The sequence below is a fragment of the Pinus tabuliformis genome, chromosome 6 (assembly GCF_031772625.1).
Source record: "Pinus tabuliformis cultivar Carrire ecotype Pingquan chromosome 6, CPIR1, whole genome shotgun sequence".
Classification (NCBI taxonomy): domain Eukaryota; kingdom Viridiplantae; phylum Streptophyta; class Pinopsida; order Pinales; family Pinaceae; genus Pinus; species Pinus tabuliformis.
In genome coordinates this window covers 1398750685-1398771899 of record NC_142292.1, presented here as the reverse complement: position 1 = coordinate 1398771899, position 21215 = coordinate 1398750685, and the positions used below count along the sequence as shown (strand labels likewise).

Genomic DNA, 21215 nt, shown 5'->3' with positions numbered 1-21215 from the left:
TAACTAAATCAAAATAGTCTAATGCGTAAACATTAAACAAAACCTAAATAAAACTTAAATTTAACACACAATAAAAATGCAAATTTAAACCTAAACTAACGTCACCTTACCATCCAACGCAATGAAGTAAAACACTGGCCCGTATATGTTTCGTTTTACAGGTTATTTGACGGCGGACAGATGCATGTAGCAACAGCGTGGAAGGACTCACGCAGGTTTGCAGGCGGCCCGATGTCCTTCACGTGCATAGCAGGACAAGGACTTGAAGCACGCGGGAGGAATCAACTTGCAGGTGGTCCGATGGACAGATGCACGCTGATCCAGCGCCCCAAAACAAAAAAAAAATTGAATCGTTTACCTAAGCCCGTGTATGTAAAAAACGTGATTTTCTGCAGTTGGCGTAAGGTGCGTGAGGGAAAGACGGAGCGGATGCAGAGTTTCAACGTGTTTTGCAGGTGCGTGGAGCTCTTCAGCAACTGGAACAACGTTTGGATGAGTTGCAGGTTGATCGATGAAGAGCAGATGGGGTTTGATGGAGCTGCATAGATAGATGCTGATCTGACTATGTGTAACACTGCTGGTGGACAGGCTGCAGGCTTTATGTGAGGGATGAGAGGACGCAAGGCTCCAGGTTTTGAGTGAGCTGGATGGAACAGCACAGGGAGACAGGGAAAAACCAGCGTGCAGGCAGAGGTTACGATTTTCGGATAGCGTGGATTTGCTGAGGGAGGATTGACGGCTCAGTGGCAGCGGAATAAGAGATGGGGGCTACGTGGATGAGCAGGAAACGTACAGGAGCTCGGATTTCTTCAGAAAATTTAAAAATCTTTTTGGAGAATGTCCCTGCAAAAAAAAATGAAACCCCGGATGGCAGACTGCTTTGAGATTATCTGATGAAACCCTGAAAAATTCTCATAGCCTGTGCCTGCAATCCTGCAATGGGAAAACGAAAACCCAGAAAATATATGCAATGATTGAAAATAAAACCCTAAAAACCAGCTACAAAATTACAAAATTATAGCTCTACAACAGCCAGATTTGTTAGTTATCATCAATAATATTTTAGAACTTCAGATTTACTATGAAAATACTTTAGAAATCTCTCATGCAAATCAGAAAACAAACTAAATGATTAACCCAGGATCAAAACTAGCTGGGCTCTGCAAGAAAATGCTTGCGGGAGTTGGCTGGTTCAGCCGAGAACTTCCCCAAACGCCCACTGGTCTTCTTCAATAAGGGTTTCCTGCACAGCTCATTTCAACCGTCAATAAAGAGAGAAAAAAACAATACTAGATCTCAACAGCAATGGAAATACCTGCCATTACTTCAGAAAACCTAATACCATTCAAACCCTAGCAAGTGAACAAGATACTTGTGCTCAACAATACTCTACAATAAGCTGTTACCAATGGCTGAAAATTACAATATGCAGAAAATAAAATTGCTCACAACACTTCCAGAGAGTAACACCAGCAAGATTTCAACCCCAAAGTCTTTCTTTATTAGCACCAGAAAAAGTTTACAAGAGAGCTTCTTCAGCGCAAGACTCACAGATCGGATGATCTCAAATGACCCCTAGCACCCTATTTAAAGGAAAAATTCCTAACAGCTAGTTCGAGTGATCCACGTCAAAAATGATCTCGACCGTCGATGAGGATCAAGATATCTCTTAATCTCATCCGTCGAATTTTTAATGTATTAAAAAATTGAAATTCTGCATTTATTTACTCAAAATATTATTATTTTATTATTTTTAGTTTTTTTATTTTTATTTTTTATTTTATATATATATATATATATATATATATATATATATTTTTTATATTTTTAAAATTTTTAAAATTATTTTTAAATGGATCCTCGAACTTAGCTTTTGGAAAAATCACCTAGGACCTAGGACTTAGGACTTATGAGGGGATTAAAACATTTCTTAACCCTCAAGACACTTTACATCATGACTTACAACTTTACATCCAAAGGGGGGAAAACCCATTTGACATAGACCCTCATAAACCACCCAGTTCTGCGACACAACTATGATCTAGCAGATTAACACACTAGGATTCTCCTAAGATTCTAATGACAAAATCCATTTCGGCTTTGGGGTTAGGCTGAAGGAAAACTCTGCCGATCATGGATCGGTGAGACGAAAAACCTTCCAGAACGTAGATTATCACTTAGAAAATTAGGTCCACCTAGGAAATTTACATACATGACTCATATCTGCTAAGATTATTTACAATTTATACTTGCAGACTGGGTTTACAACATAAATTGATCAAGCTGTCCATGACTGTCGAATGGCACGGACATGTCGATCAAGCGCTACCCTTTTTGCAAAGAAAAGGGGGTGTACTGATATGGGTAGTTGACCGGTAGTGGTCAACAGGAGGAACTGCGGAGAGACCTGGTCAGGGTTAAACTTGATGGAAGCAGCCGCAGCAGTGGGTCGAAGCCCAAGGAGGAGGAGGATAATGCAGCCCTTGCATCAAAGGGGCAACAGAGATGAAAGAAGGACGTCTCTAAGGTGAAGTGTTTCAAATGTGGCGAGATGGGCCACTATGCATCCTAGTGTTCTTTGAAGAAAAAGGGCAAGGATGAGAAGCACGACCCTAAGGTTGCAGCCGCAAAGATACCTCTAGGAGGGAGGTGGGCTGATTTGGAGCTGTAGTTCGAAAGAGCTACAGATGGGCAGGATCCTTGAGGAGTCCACCTCTTGGATCAATAACTTGCTACGAGAGACCAGTTTTGTAGAAGCAAGATGGACTAGTGTCGGATGGTGTCGAGGAGTGTCGGGGAGACAGATGCAGTGGCTAGGAATGCCAGAGTCTGAGTAGCGCAGGGCAGAGTTGACAACAGTGTAGATGGCATAGAGCAAAGGTTAAGTAGCAACACAATAGAGGGTCAGCGCGAAGACTAGTAGCAGTTAGTTCCAGCATTCACGTGGTATCATACTAAACACAATTAGTTCAGTAATTTTGGATGTTTTTCAGTTGCTTCTCTCAACAATTGAGTTACAGTACGGATGCAGTGTTAGCAGTGGCAATGCTAGCAGCATAGCAGATGCAACATTTGAGAGGGAGCTGTAGTACAAATGTAGCATTGGCAATGACAGTGTCAAAGGCAGCAGTACAGTTGCAGCAACAACGTGGTAGTTGGTGGACAGCATGTCAGACATCAACAGCACAGAGGACGATGCTTCAGAGTCAGAGCAGTATGCAACAATAGTATATTGCTAGAGCACATTCCTCTCTATGAGTGTTGACTTGAGGTAGCATCGGATGTTCTCTAGGCCTCAAATTTTGCAAGGAGGCTTAGGCACATGCATTCCAAAGAATCCAGAAACTGTTTTAGTAGCTTCCAACCAGAGATGATTTTATTAAAATAATTAATATTTTTAATGGAGTTCGTAACTCTAAACTTAGGAAAATTAAAATATTAATGGGTATTAATCTAATTGTGGGTGTAACTTCTAGAAAAAGACAGAGATCAAGTCAAAACGATTTGAGCCTTTGTTTAGGAATTAATCTAGGTTATTGGTTGTCCAACAGGAAGATATAATAAGGGGCTTGAGGGTCATTTGGAAAATACACCAAGAGAGATCAATAAATCAATTTTTTGAAGTCAGAAGTTCTCAGGAGGAAAATTCGATTGAGGAGATCTCCTAGAGTTGAGGGGCAGGGATAGCTTCCGGAGAGAGAGATTTTCTCAGCCAAAGAATCATCAATAGAGAGAGGCAGAGGGTGATCTAGTAGCCCAGACGCAGAGGCTAACGCAGGGCCAGCAGGGCCACATAGAGGCAGTGCAGAGGGTGAGATAGAAAGTCAAAACTCTAGCAGCAAAGTCAGTTTCAGTAGTCGGAAGCCGGGGTGTGAGACCGGGAAGTTGAGAGAAGTAGTTCTAGGCTACTGATCGATTCCTCAGCTGGGTGATGCAGTGCCTAGGAGAGTTGACAATGGGACAACGTTGAGGCAATGCAGGGCCTACCAGGGGCACCTCATCCAGTGACCGGATCAGTTGGGACTTTTTCTTAGTGATTGTGTGAGGTAATCTCACAAATCTTTCTGCCAATATTTCTCTCTCTGTAACTGACTAACCCGAGAGGTATTTAGAGATGTATTCAGAATTTTCTACTGCTTAATAATAATAAACCCTCATTTATTGCATCGGTTTTCCCAAATTGGGTTTTTCCGAGGACATTTGTCCAAAAATAATGGTGTCCTATGTGTTTGTATTTCCTTGTTTAGTTTCTATGTTTCAGAATCATATTTAATTTGGTGTAGGTTGCTTCAGTAATTTGCTTTGATATTTCAAGAAAAAATCTGAAATAAGTTTGTAATGTAATTTACAATCTAGGTGAAGTAGATTTCGCTGGTTGCAGTAGGATTCCTAAGATTGTTAGACCTAGGAATTTTCACAGAAAAGAATTCCACGAAATCTATAAAAGGAAGGCAACACTCCTCATTTGATCATCTTTGGCATATCGAATTTGTCTTTGGTTACTCGAGCTGCTTAGCCAAGTCACTTGATGTTTAGCAAGAGTTATTCAAGTGTAGAGTTCACCCTTTCTTCGAGGAACTTCGAGTGCCACCCTAAAGAGGTTTATATATATTCTTTTGGAGGAGATTTTCATTGTGATTTCCAGCAATTGTATCCAATGTCTCCAGGTCGCGCGTATTCTTGGAGGACGCAGTGAGGAGAGGCCGAGTTGTGATTTTGACATCTTTCAGAGGAGTTTTGGTCGGGAGAAATTCTAGAAGAGAGGCTTGGGTGTTTTGTTGCATTTTGGGTGAGTTTTAGAGCTGAGAGAGAGAGAGAGCTTCTATTTAGTGGGATTTTTGCACTTCCTGGGCTAGCGCAGAGGGAGAATATTGTGCGCACGTGGGAGGTGGAGTCTCAGCTATTGAGTTTGATCCTTGTCGGGAGAGACAAGGGAAACACTAGTGGAGGTGATTGCTACTTTTCTAGAGCATTGGAGAAGGATTTTTTTGGTATATTTGCAGGTTGTGTGCTTTAGCAGTCTTGGAAGGCATAGGGCCTCTTGGGGTCGATTTTGGGAGGTCGGAACCAAACGAAAACCTTTCTAGGTTTTGGTCAAGGAGCTTGGGGTTAATTTTGTAGCAACTTCTGAGCGTCAGAGGTGGGGTTTCTAGCAGTCTCTTTCCAGCCAGCAGTGCAGTTTTCAAGGCAGTGCAGAGCATCGTTGGAGCAATTATTATCAACAATTGAGATTATTATTTTATCACCTTGGTTCTGTCACGCTTGCCATTGAGGCTAGCCTATGCGCACTTCTTCATACTATTGTACTTGCTCCATTGGATTAATAAAATGGCTCAACTGGTTCTTGCTTCTGGAGTTTTTATGAGTATTTGCTGAAAGTTTAAAATTTTTGGTGTTGTATTTTTTTTTTTTTAACATATCATTGTTTATCCAAGTTTGGAACATTACAGATTCATCTGTAGACTTCTTGACTCTTCCTTGAACAAGATCTAAAACTTTATTGAGAATGAGATCTATTTTCCTTTTCGAGGCCCTATAGTTGGAGGCTCCTTCTAGTTTGTTCTTTGCCTTCATTGAGTTTGTCATGTTGATATCTTCTATTTCTAAGCTTAAAGCTCCTTATTCTCCTTTCAATAGACCTTCAGGTTGCTTTTCTCCTTCCTTCTTTCACCTTAGCACCGATACCATGTTAGAAAATCATAAAGGCAAACATATTTACTTATGTTGATAATTATTTGTGATATTCTTATGTTCTTCTTTTATCGTTGTTTCCATCAAGCAATTATCAAAAGAAAAACATGAAGATCAGGGACATCAGATCTTGGCGGACAACTAGTGTAAAACCCCTATATAGGGGAAAATCCAGTCAAGAATGTTAGTTTTTGTAGCATCAGATGTGTTCTAGCCACAAAACTTTGTGGAGAGGCTAGAATACATGAGATCTCCAAAACCTAGGAATCATTTCTGGAAATTTTGCCTAGAAATGACTTAATTAGATTATTAAACAATTTTAAAATATTTCCTTAGTCTAAACTTAGAGAATATGGTTAATTAATCAGTATTAATTATGTCAAGGTGAGAATCATCTAGAAACTCACACAAAACAATCCAGAGATGATCCTATCCATTGATTAAGTTTTAATCTTTGTCATTGGTGCTCTAATAGAGGATTATAAGAGATGTTTGATGTGGTGATGGAGAAAAAACTTGAGAGGTTCTATTTCTAAGTAGATCGATTTCCAGAGTAGCAGCAGCTAGTTGCTAAAGAGAACTAGAGATCGAAGCAGTGCGAGAGGGGCAGGGACAGTGATCTAGAGGAAAGACTTCCAGATCTGGAGAGGCAACAACAAAAGGGCTGAGTTATCCCAGAGAGGTAGTGCAGAGGCTCTGTGCATTAGTTTCAGTCAGGCAAATCGATTTGCAGGTGAGAAAAATCGTTCTCAGTTCTAGAGGCCAGGCAGAGGTTCCAGAAGGCTGGAGAGACGATTTCCTTAGCAGTTGGAGGCAAAACGACTTCATTAGAGGCAGTTTTGAGCCACATGTATGGGAGACAGCATAGAGGCAGCACAGAAGGGCTCACGTTGGGGTTTGGATGACCAGTTTGCTGAAGGCAAGTCGTGCCAGAGATTACCTGTGGGAGAAGAGAAATTCCCTTCAGTATTTTTCCCATATTTTCTTGTTGTGGATTGCCAGTTTCAAGCATCTAGATTGTACTCATATTTTTCGCTGCTGAATAATATTAAAACCCTCATCTTCTACACCAGTTTTCCCAAGTTGTGTTTTTCCGGGGACTTTTGTCCGAAAAAAAATTGTGTTATTTTTATGAGTGTGTGCTAGCATTTCTTTGAACGTTTATTTTTCTGCAGTTTTATTTGCGTCGATTGCAGTGTGATTTATTCAGTATTAGCCATAGCAAACAACAAATAAATTGTTAAATAAAATTAGCAATTAGGAGAATAATTTCCAGTTACTGCAACAGGATTCTGGTAGTGGAATTTTCACATGGTATCAGAACACAGTTGATCATCTGAAGAGCTCAAAGGCGAAGAGAGAAGGAATTTTGCTACTCAGTGTTGGTAGCAGGCCGAAATTCCAAAGGGCAGCGTAGCCATTCTGCCAGGAAGCCAAGTTAATTGTGGAGGTTCAATTTTTCTGAGTGAGGGGCAGAAAAATTTGATCCTACTAGATCAAGTGATTCCATAGGAACCTGGAGCAATTCCAATTTTTTTGTTGAGCGGATCTCTAGCTGGATGCAGAGGTTTTGTAGCAGTATGCTAAAGAAGATCCAGCGTTGGGTGGAAGAGAGAAGAGCACACACAGATGGAGAATTTTCCTTAGGGAATTCTAGTCTCAAGAAGTTTGATTTTCCGTTGCAAATCAACAGTGGTTTTGAGTAGATCTTCTCACTCCAAAAGGGAGTGTGAATAGCAGAGCAACAACTGAGTAGAAGGAAAGAGGATATTTTCGACATTTTGTTAAGATGGCCACCGTTGGGCTTCATGATCAGGACAGGTTGGATGGAGCTTCCAACTACGTCACCTGGAAGGCAAGGATGTCCTTCCTTCTAGATGAATTTGGCCTAAAAACATATATTGGTGCAGTGGTAAGAGTTCCCCATGATGAAGATCAGCTGAAGGAGTACAGAAGGAGATGGCATGGGCGAAACAATTAATCCTAGATGGAGTCCGAGATCATTTTGTTTCACATATAGCTGGCAAAGATACTGCCAAGCAGATGTGGGATGCTCTCGCCACATTGTATTAGGGTACTTCCGAGCAGCGGAAGATGTACCTTGAGAAGAAGTTAAGGCTCATCCAGATGCAGAAGGGGGAAGGCATAGACCCCTTCCTCACCAGGATTCAGGAGGTCTGGGACCAGTTGTTAGTTGTGAGGGCAATGCCTCAACCCACAGAACTTGTGAGATTGGAACTCAACAGTGTCTCAGAGGAGTGGCAAGTTTTTGTCCAAAGCATTCTGGGGAGAGATAGGATGCCACACTGGGATAAAATGTGGGCTGACTTACAACAAGAGGAATTGAGGCGAGCTCTTCTAAAGAGCTCCATCAGTAGCAGCAGTAGCAGACAAAAGCAGGTGAAGGAGGAGGAGAATGTGGCTTTCACATCTAAGGGTCCTAGTCAGGGACAGGGGGAGCAAAGGAAGAAGAAGAAGGACTTGTCAAATGTCAAGAGCTTCAGGTGTGGTGCGCTTGGTCACTATAGTACCCAGTGTCCTCTTAGGAAGAAGGACTAGGAGGAGAAGCAGGACTAGCAGGCAGCTTCAGCAGAGATCGATAGGTTGTCCTCCAAGCTGTTGGAGGAAGACTTCGCCATGTTTCTTGATATACCTCCAGGGGTGAGGTGGGGAGACTTGGTGTTGTAGCCCCAGAGTGCTACAGATTGGCAGGATCCTTGAGGAGTCCACCTCATGGATCAATACCTTGCTACGGGGACCCGTAGTATTCAATAGCAGGATGGATCAGTGACAATTGATGCAGTTAGATGCTAGAGTGACAGTTGCAGAGACCAGTAGCAGTGAGATGCTGTGGAGCGTAGTGTAGAGTCAACAACAATGCAAAATCTTTAGTGACAGTGCAGATACTATCAGCGGTTAGAGACTCGAATGACAGATGCATCACACTAAAAACAATTGATTCAGTATTTTGGATGCTTTTCAGTTGCAAATGTTGCAATTGCAGCAACAAAAGATGAGAGGGAATTGCAGTGCAGATGCAGTGTTGGCAGCGGTTCAGCAACAACACAGATGCAACGTATGTCAAAGTTGCGCGGTGGTTGGTGGGTAGATGGCCAGACATCAGCAACGTGATAGGAGATGATGCAGAGACGGAGTGCTTTTACAGGGTGTACAGTAGCACTAGAACGCATTCCTCGCTAAGAGGGAGTGCTAGTTTTTGTAGCATCGGATGTGTTCTAGCCACGAAACTTTTTGGAGGCTAGAATACATGAGATCTCCAAAACCCAGAAATTGTTTCTGGAAATTCTTCCTAGAAATGACTTAATTAGATTATTAACCAATTTTTAAATATTTCCTAAGTCTAAACTTTGGGAATATGGTTAATTAATCAAGGTGTGAATAATCTTGAAATTCACACGGATCGATCCAGAGATGATCCTAGCCATTGATTAAATTTTAATCTTGGTCGTTGGTGCTCCAACAGAGGATTATAAGAGGAGGTCGATGTAGTGATGGAGAAAACACTTGAGAGGTTTGATTTCTGAGCAGATCGATTTCTAGAGTAGCAGCAGTCAGTTGCCGGAGAGAGAGCTAGAGATCGAAGCAGTGTGAGACGCAAGGACAATGATCCAGAGGAGAGAATTCCAGATCCATAGAGGTAGCAACAAGAGGACCGAGTTATCCCAGAGAGGCAATGCAAAGGCTCAACACAGTAGTTTTAGTCAGGCAAATCAATTGTTGGTGAGAAAAATCGTTCTCAGTTCCAGAGGTTGGGCAGAGGTCCCAGAAGGCCGGAGAGACGATTTCCTGAGCAACTGGAGGCAAAACGACTTCATCAAAGGTAATTTTGAACCACACATGTGGGAGACAGCGTAGAAGAGCTCATGCAGGGGTTTCAACGACCAGTTTGTGGAAGGCAAGTCGCGCCAGAGATTGCCTATGGGAGAAGGGAAATTCCCTTCAGTATTTTTCCCAGATTTTCTTGTTGTGGATTTCCAGTTTCAGGCATCCAGATTGTACTCAAATTTTTTACTGCTACATAATATTAAAACCCTCATCTATTGCACCGGTTTTCCCAAGGGGTTTTTCCGAGGACTTTTGTCCAAAAACAATTGTGTTATTTTTATGAGTGTGTGCTAGCATTTCTTCCAATGTTTATTTTTACGCAATTTTATTTGTGTAGATTGCAGTGTGATTTATTCAATATTTGTCATAGCAAACAACAAATAAATTATTAAATAAAATTAACAATTAGGAGAATAATTTTCAGTTGCTGCAATAGGATTCCAATAGTGGAATTTTCACAAAGAACTCTTCCTTCAGTCTTTCAAATTAAGATGGACCAAGACCCTAGACCAATAGACCTTCCTCCTTCACCAAGTCAGCCTTCCAAGATGATATAGTAGTCTCTTCTTATCCAATAGCGTCAATCCAATAATTCAACTTCCTAGTTGCAAAATTTCGACCTCCTAGTTACTATGGAATTTCGGCCCCCTTCCAGTAGTTGTACAACTTCACACGTGTGGGAAAGAGAGAAAATTTCGACTTGCTATGCTTGAGAGAGACCTCCGATATCCTTCTTCTCTTCTTCCTTGAAATTCACACCTTTTTCTGGCCCCAAAAGTTGCAGATCGAACTTGTTGTGAGTGAGTGACAAATGAGGTCGAGTTGTTGCATTTATATAGTGATTCTGCTGCCTAGTTTAGGCTGATTTGTCCAATTTGAAGCCGACTTGGTGGAGGAGGCATAAATGACCTATTTTATAATAAAATAAATTTTGTCTTTGACAAATAAATTCCAAGAAGGGTTCTTTACAATAAGACATGGACAAGCACACTTGACATAAACCCTAGAACCTTGCAATGGAGGCTTTGACCTAAAAATAATTGACCCAAGCATGAAACTCGTGCTTTAATAAGTTAATTTTAATAATAATTAAATTTCATGTTCTTTGTTTTGACAAATACATTATATTGTGACTTAAATACATTTATGAAGACCGAACCTAGTTACATTTTTCAACACTCAGTGGTGGCATTTGGTCAGGGCACGAACTGATAGGTATAGGCTTGGGGAGTGCATGGTTTGGTACAGAGGTAGCGTATGTTCCACCCCTAAGTTACACTTAGGGAGGTCACTGTGAGGGAGTTGTATGGCATACTTTCGGCAAGACAACTGGAGGCGTTATGTGAGCTTGAGGTACATGGTATGGTACACTTCGTCTATAGGAGGGTATCCAGACTCCAAGAAGCGATTGGGTGCATCATCAGGAGTTGGGGTAGCAGCTTTTGCTGTGTGGTTTGCCAAGAGCAGAGTAGTTTGGTATATGCGGGACAAATTTTTGATGCTTGGTGCCCATTTATTGGATACATACAGGGGTTAGAGATGAGGCACATAAGGGTTCGAGCAGCTCGCTGTAGGTCACAGTAGTAGACAAGGAGGTTTGGGAGTTTTGGATCTCTAGTATGGCTATCGAATCCAGGGATCTAGTTAATTGGTGGGACACTCCACTTCTTGTTGAGTACGGCCCTAATAGTAGGAGATCTAGTTCATTCTCTGGTTGGCACCTGGGGGGTTGTTAAAGATTTCATCATATGGCGAGGTAGGTTGTGGCTCATGATTGGGGTCAGCCTGGCCTTGCTGAGTTGCTTTGGCAGGTCGAGCAGAGCTTCGATCATTACCGATATTGTGGTCGAGAGTTACAAGAGAGGAGGCTTCGGTACGAGCATGTTGAGCAGTTAGTCATGATTAGGGTGTTGTGGTATGAGCATGATGGTTTTTCAGCGACGGGCATGGGATTTTGGTATTGAGGGATTCCTTCATGACAGGATTGTGCATGGAACTAGGGTAGTTCAGTGGCACGTTTGGGACCCTGGCATTAGCTAGGCCAGCTTTTGGAGCAACAACATATTTCTTTAGGACAAGTAATTTTTGGCAGGGAGGACTGTAATGTTCCCAATTTTTGAGTGCAAAATTCACTAAGGGGTTTTGCAGATTTTTGGGTAATATTAAAAAGGGGAAACTATTATTTTGTGAGAGAAGGGAGAAATTATTATTTTTATGGAATGGTGGAAAAAGAATATTTTATTAGAGGAGGCCAAATTATTATTTTTAAGAGAGAATGGCGGCAAATAATATTTTATTTGAGGATGGAGGAAAACTATTATTTTATTGGAGATTGGTAACAAAATAATATTTTATTGATAAAGGAGGCAAATTATTATTTAATTCAAAATGGTGGCAAAAAGTCTCCTAGTGGAAATTGGGCATCACCAATAAAATAATAGGAAAAAAAGGAGAATCTAGAAGCTAGAGGGAGGCTCCATGATGAATTATAAAAGGAGGAACTCAATGGAAAATCATTCTATTCTATTATTTCTATTTGACATTGGGAAGAAGCTCAAGCGAGTTTCAAGCGAAACTCATTAGCTAATTTTGGTGGACTTCAAGTGCCACCCTAGTTAACTTGCTGGGAAGATTATTTTAGATCTTCCAATTGTGCCTAATGCAGGGAGTCTTCATCATTGAATGATTTTGTTTGCAGGAGTCTTTAGCCGATGTATTCTCATTTAGAATTGGAGACCAAATCCTTTAGTGGTTTGGCCATACCAAATTTATGATCTTAAGGAGAGCCGAGTACTACATAGATCAGTATATCTTCAGGAGGGTCGAATTCATCAAATTATTTGAGGCTGAATCTCTGCATAATTTCCATCAACAGTGACCTGGGATTGAGGGCACAATTCTCTAATATAAAGGAGGTTAAGTTACTTGTTCTCCGGTGTTAAGCACGTGCTACATGTCAGTTTGAGGGTCACATCCAATTTTACCTTAGAAACAGATTTTCCTAAAGTGGCAATGGTACTAATAGAAGGCTGAAACATTTAGAGAAGGAAATTTGCATTATTGGCAGTGTTTTCTTCATCGATTCTCCATTAATTTTGATTGTGTTTTGTGTCCAGAATAGAGGACAAAGTTACCAATCCTTGCTGGCTGTGTAATACAATTTTGAGCACAAATAAATATATCAATGGGTAGTTCGAGTTGAGGTATCAAATGTTGATTTGGGGTAGCATCGGATGTGCTCTAGCCATGAAAATTGGTGGTGAGGCTAAAGCACATGAGATCTCCAAGACCCAGAAATGGTTTTAACAGATTGTACTCGGTTTGGGAGATATTAAAATAATTAATATTTTAATGGAGTTCCTAAGTCTAAACTTAGGAAAAATAAAATATTAATGGGTATTAATATAAAATTGGGTTAGAAAGTTCCAAAAGTCATGGATCAAGCCAAATCTAATCTTAGCCGTTGATTAGAGATTTAATCTTGGTCGTTGAAGGAACAACAGGAAAAGTATAAGAGGAGGCTTGAGGGTCAGTTGGAAGACACACCGGAGTGATCAATCATTCTATTCTCGAGAGCGGGGTTTGCTAAGAGAGATAGAATCAGTGATCAACACCGAGGGGCAGTGAATACATAGCAGAGAGGCAGAGTTGGTACTAGAGAGACAGCGCAGAGCCCACAGAGGTTGACACAGAGGCAGCGAGGAGCTGTGCGGAGCCAGGAGAGGCCAATGTGTGAGACACAGAGGGTCTATGGGTTGACGTAGAAGCTCCAGAAGCTGATGCAGAGGCTAGCAGAACTGATGCAGGGCCAAGAGGCAACGCTGGAAGGATTTCATGGAACATACTAGGTGTTGGTGAGCCGGGTAGGGTGACGCAGTCCCTATCAGAGTGCCGCAAAGCAGTGGGAGCTGCAATTGTTGTTGTGGGATTGTTCATCTGGTGATTAATCAACTAGAATATCTATCTCCAAGGAGAGGTACTACTACTAAGAGAATTCTCTGTTGGGTGAGCCATTTCTGGCACCCTAGTTGTATTCTGAAAATTGCGTAATAATAAAACCTTTTGAATAGCTGCACCACTTTTCCCGCATTGGGTTTTTCCAGGGACATTGGTCCAAAAATAACGGTGTCACTTGTGTGCTTGTTTTCTTTCTGTTGATGATCTATAGATGTTAATACTGTACTTGTGTTTATTTTCAATATTTACATGGTAAATAACTGTTAAGTAATTAAACAAGTAGGAAGAAATAAACCAGATAGTACAGTAAGAATTTCTAACGGGTTAAACTTAGAAATTCCAACATGGTATCAGAGCGAGGTTGCAAATCACAGGATAACTGAAGGGATCAGCTAGCAGAGTAGTAGCAGCAGATTCAACTGTCTTGAGTGACAGAGTTGATCCGTGCAGAAGGCGACAAAGGAAGGAGTGATGCAGAGAGACTGTGTCATCATTTTGGGCCAAAAAGAGGCAACGTAGATGCTAAGGGAGGTAGAATTAGGCTCACGCAGAGCCACGCACTGGGCAGGAGAGCTGACACAGTTGGCTAGGGGAGCTGATTTGCCTGTGACGGGATTGCACAGAGCCAAGTGGCTCAATCCTTCAGTTGTTGGGGTATAGGAGGCTACGGGTAATTTGCAGAGCGAAGCTGGTGGGGTACTATGATCAGAACAATACCTAACAAGGCAAGACCAAGGAGGAGGGATTTCCAGAAGGGAAATCGAGACTCAGACGGAATCGAACCGATAACTTCCAGACGGGAAGTTGAGAGACTCAGTAGGAGTCGAAGAAAGGACTTCCAGGAGGGAAGTAGAGAGACTCGAAGGAGTCAGAAGAAGAGCAGCATAATGGCCATGAATGGACTGAGAGATCAGGATAGGTTGGAAGGAGCATCCAACTTCATGGTCTCGAAGGCCAGGATCTTGTCCATTCTAGATAGATATCGCATCAAAGACTTCGCCTTGAAAACAATAGCGATCCCAGTTGACCCAGTTGAAAATGAGAAGTATGAGGAGGCAATGGCTAGGGCGAAATGCATCATCCTTTATGGGTTCAAGGATCATGTGGTGTCGCATATTGCTGAGAAGGACACGGAAAATGAGATGTGGGATGCCCTGAAGAAATTGTACCAGCATACTTCCATGCAAACGAAGATGTTACTTGAAAATTAGCTGTGGTCATACCAGATGCAGAAGGGAGTGCAGATAGATGTCTTCCTCAGTTGATTGAGGGAGATCTGTGATCAGCTAACTTCCACATGGGCCACATCGGATCAGGAATTGATGGTGAGGACCAAATTGAACGCAGTCTCAGAGGATTGGGAGGTATTTGTCCAGAGCACACTGGGCAGGTCGAGCATTCCAAATTGGGAGGAACTGTGAGCGGCTCTTCGTCAAGAAGAGATTAGATGGGTGACCAAGGCGAGCAGTAGCGGAAAAGGGTTTAGAATCAAGGAGGAGGAAGAAGAGGATGCGGCTCTAGCATCTGCATGAAATTAGGAGAAGAGAAAGAAGAAGGACCTTTCCAAGGTCAAATGCTTCCATTGTGGGGAACTTGGTCATTTTGTGAACCAGTGTCCTAGGAAGAAGAGGAAGAGAGAGGCTTCTACGACCAAGGCAGCGTTAGCAATGGCGGAGAAAGAAGTCTAGGAAGATGACGATTGTGCCATGAGTGCTCATGTGCCACTTGAGAAGAAGTGGGGGGACATCGAGTTGTAGTCAGCAGGACTATTGGCAATGAGGGGCAGGATCCTTGAGGTACCCAACCTCTTGGATTATACCTTGCTATGGGAGCTGCGAAGAGGAGTAACAGCACTAGCAGATGTTGGTAGAGACAGATGCAGATGGAGCGGCACAGAGTTTTATAGTGCAGGAGTCCCCGGACAGCGCGAGGCTAGCAGGCTGCAACAATGTGAGAGGCGTGGGAGTGTTGCACCAGTGCAGGATGGCATAGAGAGGTGTGCAATGTTGCAAGATGCAAGGAGTTGTTGCAGCAACGCAGAGGTTAATAGAGGGAGCACTTGTTAGCGGCAAAGGGAGCTTTAGCATTGGGAGTGTCTCTAGCCTGACAGGGATGTCAGAGTTGGGTGGATCAGTTACTTACTTCTCGTTAACTGAGTTGTAGTGCAGCAATTAGCAGTGGCAGTGCTATAGGCAGCACGATGCAGCATGATGAGAGGGGATGCAGTGCAGATGCGGTGCTGGGAGGATCAACTAGCAGCAAAACGGATGCAGAGGGAGCTACTGTACAGATGCAGCAGTGGCAGGGCCATGGGCAGCAGTACAGGATGCAATAGTGCAAAAGATGTTGGGCGGGGAGGCCTAGCATCAGCACAGGGACCGATGCTGGATAATTAGGGTGATGCTTAGTATGGAGTATTACTAGAGCACAATCCTCGCTAAGAGGGAGTGTTGATTTGGGGTAGCATCAGATGTGATCTAGCCCTAAAAATTGGTGGTGAGGCTAAAGCACATGAGATCTCCAAGAGCCAGAAATGGTTTGGACATATTGTACCCGGTTTGGGAGACATTAAATAGTTCAAAAGAAGTTGGGTGGGGAGGCCTAGCATCAACACAGGGACTGATGTTGGATAATTAGGGTGATGCTTAGTATGGAGTATTACTAGAGCACAATCCTCGCTAAGAGGGAGTGTTGATTTGGGGTAGCATCAGATGTGATCTAGCCGTGAAAATTGGTGGTGAGGCTAAAGCACATGAGATCTCCAAGAGCCAGAAATGGTTTGGACAGATTGTACCCGGTTTGGGAGACGTTAAAATAATTAATATTTTAATGGAGTTCCTGAGTCTAAACTTAGGAAAAATAAAATATTAATGGGTATTAACATAAAAATGGGTTAGAAGGTTCCAAAAGTCATGGATCAAGCCAAATCTAATCTTAGTTGTTGATTACAGATTTAATCTCGGCTGTTGAAGGACCAAAAGGAAAAGTATAAGAGGAGGCTTGAGGGTCAGTTGGAAGTCACACCAAAGTGATCAGTGATTCTATTCTCTAGAGCGGGGTTTACTAAGAGAGATAGAATTAGTGATCAGCAGTGAGGGGCAGTGAATACATAGTAGAGAGGCAGAGTTGGTACCAGAGAGACAGCGCAAAGCTCGGAGAGGTTGACGCAGAGGCAGCCAGGAGCTGCGCAGAGCTAGGAGAGGCCAACGTGTAAGACACAAAGGGTCTAGGCGCTGACGCAGAAGCTCCAGAAGCTTACGCAGGGCCAAGAGGCAACGCTGGAAGGATTTCGTGGGACAGATTGGGTGTTGGTGAGTCGGGTAGGGTGACACAGTCCCTATCAGAGTGATGCAAAGCAGTGGGAGTTGCATTTGTTGCTGTGGGATTGTTCATCCGGTGATTAATCAGCCGAAATATTTGTCTCCGAGGAGAGGTACTACTGCCGAGGGCATTCTCTGTTGGGTGAGCCATTCTACACCCTAGTTGTATTCTGAAAATTGCATAATAATAAAACCCTCTGAATAGCTGCACTAGTTTTCCCGCATTGGGTTTTTCTGGGGACATTGGTCCAAAAATAACAGTGTCACTTGTGTGTTTGTTTTCTTTCAGTTGATGATCTGTAGATGTTGATACTGTACTTATGTTTATTTTCAGTATTTACATGGTAAATAGCTTGTTAAGTAATTAAACAACTAGAAAGAAATAAACCAGATAGTACAAGAAGAATTTCTAACGGGTTAAACTTAGAAATTCCAACATCAAACAAAAGGTCAGACCAGTAGTATTGTTGGAGGCTGATTCAAGAGGCTGGATGTATTGGCTCCTGTAGCTGCTTGTTTGAACCACTAATATTATCAAGTAACCCTTGCTAGAGCGTGCTATTGTACATGAGCATCACTCATTTAATATCAGTCCAGTTTTGTCTTTAAACTTCCTACACAAGTGAACACGGAGGCTGAAGTATCTCTGCGTGTTCTTTGGGTTGGAATGAGTTCCTAATTTCTGTTGTGGACCAACAGAAGTTGAAATCCTCCCCTTGCTGGCCGTATATCATTTCTGGGCATAAATAGTCACATAAAACTGAGTGGAACAATTGGCTGTACCTTTCATTTGCACGTGGGACTGATATTCATTGTGCTAGCAGTATTCTTCTACAAGAGGTACCTCTATACCTTGTTATTATTGTTGCTGAACTATATTTGTGTTGTTGGGATTGACTGTCACCATCTAAGGAGCAGAAAAATAGATCTTTGAAATCTATGAATGTGAATCTGATATCTATTTGTTTGGCGCCCAGTTATAATTGTTGGTTATGATATGAATGCTATAATGTTGATTTGATTTGAGACACTTTCCTGAGTATTCACGTTGGCATCACATGTTTATTTTACTAATGAAAAAAAGACGGCAATACCCCTACATCAGTATACCCACTATATGTTTGACAAAATCTGACTGAAGGAGTATGTTAAACCCGGAAAAATCAGTAGCCATTTTTGAATAATTACCATAGGGAATATTACAATCCTCCTACTTGGGTTCCTCCTCTATGAAACTACATTAGGCCTGGAGTTAATGTATGGTGCCTCGAGATCCATTTGGCATGGGCTTGTTGAGATAAACTTGACTTGGTAAAAGAAAATGAATGAAATTCATCAAGGGAAGTGTATTGCTGAGAATGCGCAATTCTGTTTCATAGGTTAAGTAGAAATGGTATATTTTTTTGGAAAGATCGATGGGATTTTGAGTCTTTGCCTTGGAAGGATTGGACTTTGTTGGCTCATCAAAAGGTATTCCTGTCCTTTGATAAATTGGCCTTCAAGGACATTATGGGATTGGTGCCTTCTAAGTATTGTTCAAATTGAATACCGGTATGAAGGCCCCTTTGTGGCAATATTGGGGATGAAGTTTAGGAAGCAACTTCAATTCTGTGACCCTAAAAAGCCTTATTCTTGCAGCAAAAGCATCTCTTATCCCTTATCTTAAATACTTGATGGATAGCCTCTGACTTTGAGAAGAGGTGGATTCACATGCTAGACTGTGTTTGTTCTTTTCATCTAAGTTACGTAGTTCATATTTTTGCGTTACTCGTCATCTACCAAAGGCTTCCACCTAAAGGCCATTTGGCTAAAAGCGGGGGCTCACAGAGGCGCTGGCTTTAGTTTTTGGTCGTCTAAAGAGTGGAGCATATTTTTTGGGACTGCAAGTTTGCCAAGAGGTGTTGAAAATATATTCAGGATGAACAGTCAACTTTGTTTCAGGGACAGATTCATTGGCGAGCTTCACTTATGGGAGATTCTCACTACCTAGTGTGCTCATCATTCTCTGAAATTTGGCAGTCGTAGAATCTCAGCTTTGTGCACTCTGTGAAACCTATGCTGCAAATATGTGTTCTTTGATGAGGTTAGCTGGCTCCAATTATTTTGTCATGGTTCGTGGGAAGAGATATGTAGTTGTCAGCAGGTTATCTGCTTATCAAAGATGCTGAGTTATAAGTGGCAACATATTCTGATTCTATTGCTGCCTAATTGAATTGAGGAAGAAGATATGATTCTCCTTTATATATATATATATATATATATATATATATATATATATGTATCTCAAAGAAGATGATCTCTTAACACTTGGAACTGAGATATTAGTATTCTGAGAAACAGGCGTTTAATATTATTCTGTGGGATGGGAATGTCAAGCATGCTTCCTCTGAATTTACTTGAGTGGTCGTTGTTTCTGTCTTTATCTGGCATCGAATCATCTTCGATTGAGCATTTTGGACAGTGATATCCTTTGTCTACTAATTTTACATAATTATTCATATATCTGTGATGCATTGGAAGTATGATAGTTTGCTTAGACACAAAAGTGGACACAGGTACCTGAATTGATCTCTGAAGTTCTTTTGTAAGCATCAATTTTAACAATAATCTTTAAGGCATCAGTTCCTTTGGCAAATCTATGTTATAAATGAAGTTAAAATTTCTTTTCATGAGAGAAATTATGCCCTTTGAATTTCTTCCCCATTGCAGTTTTGTTCAGTTATCGTATGGTTTATCAAGTTATCATATTCTCTGCGAATTTCAGGCATAACATACAGAAACAATTTGTAGTTATGACCTAGATCGTGTAAGGAAATTTTTTCAGTGCAGATTTAAAGTGCGCTCACTGAAATATGTATATATTCAGCACCGTTCTTTTTTATTCTTCTTATAGATGATTTGAGCAGCATTTTATCTAACACACCGCGTGACTAGCTCTATTTCTTCAATATTTTGGCGGTTGCATTTAGAATGCAAGCGTATATATTCTTGAAAATCGTGCTTTCTAACATCTGTGTTATGGCCTGAAATTCCAATGCAGAACATAAAAGAGGCTGATAGGACTGAAGAAGGTTTTTATATTCGTTCTGGGATCACGATTATCCAAAAGAACTCAACGATCAAGGATGAGCTTGTCATATGAGAGAATGTCAGTAACAGAAGTTTCACCTCCATGCTGTAAGATTTTCATGATTTTGATCATGCTAAAAAAGTATTGTTCATGAGATTGGCGTCCTGCCAGTGTATATACATAATTGTATATATTGTCTGGATGGTTAGTGAGTGTGCTTTGTATCTTCAAAAACAGTTATCTCAAACCATTATTTTATTCATCCCGGTTTCCATGCCTATGGAAAACAACGTGGAGTGAGTAGGAGGAGAAATGATGTAATTTTTTCGAGTTTTATATGAGTAGATTTTCATTCTTTTTTTAGCCAATTTCATCTCATGTCCAAATTAACGATGAACATACCTGTGTACGAGTCTCAGATATTTGTAGAAGCGAGTAGATGTACCACGGAACTTCTTTATCAGTTGGATGAATCATCCAAGTATCCAAAAAAGGAATTATTATGTTGCTTTGAGGATGCCACCAATCCTGTAGATCTGCGAAGGGATCAAATTACTATGTTTATGTTTCATTATTGTGTTTTGTATTTCGCATGCATGAGATTTATGGTCTCTCATAGAATATCCAGACGCTGGTTTTGTAGATGTGTTTTTAAACATTGCACTGTGTTCGATATATATCAATCGACGTAGATCAGACACGCATCTACTGCATTACAGGGCATAAAGCATAAAACATTAATTTTTCTTGAATAACTTGTAAATTTATGTAGATCTATCATTTTATTGTTATTACAAATAAGCTTTCTAATGGTACATTTTTACCATTATTTTGTTACGAAGTGTATTTAAATTCTTCTAACAAAATAGATACAAATTAATTTTTGCTTCTGATTTATCAAATTATTATTAAAAAAAAAAATCGCGAAATTTTTATATAAACTCTTTCCTCCTTTGTAATTTATATAAATTCCTTCCTCTTTGTTGAACATGGAAGATATTATAGAAATTATTATATGCAATCAACTTGTAATATTGTTGTAAGTTAAAAAAAAAATTACTAGATTTATATAAACTCCTTCCTTGTAATTTATATAAATTCTTTCTTCTTTGTTGAACATGGTAGATATTATTGAATTATTATATGCAATTAATCTGTAATATTGTTGTAAGTTTAAAAATAGTACTAAAGAAATTATACAAAGTTTAAAGACTATTAAATTATTTTATGTAATATTGTTGTAAGTTTAAAAATATTACTAAAGAAATTATACAAAGTTTAAAGACTATTAAATTATTTTATTTTATATCTTTTTTTTTTTAAGCTTGGCA

At 40.8% G+C, this 21215-nt stretch overlaps 1 protein-coding gene across 3 annotated transcripts in view; it reads left to right on the top strand.

Annotated features, from left to right (window-relative positions):
• The window catches only part of LOC149263877 (glucose-1-phosphate adenylyltransferase large subunit 3, chloroplastic/amyloplastic-like), a 461146-nt gene extending 440691 nt beyond the window's left edge, over nt 1-20455 (top strand). For all 3 annotated transcript variants that reach the window (XM_089426745.1, XM_089426747.1, XM_089426742.1), the window contains one exon: nt 19855-20455. In XM_089426745.1, the coding sequence (XP_089282871.1) occupies nt 19855-19956 (102 nt within the window). In that variant the 3' untranslated portion in view covers nt 19957-20455. The remainder of the gene's footprint in view (nt 1-19854) is intronic.
• The last annotated feature ends 760 nt before the right edge of the window (nt 20456-21215 follow it).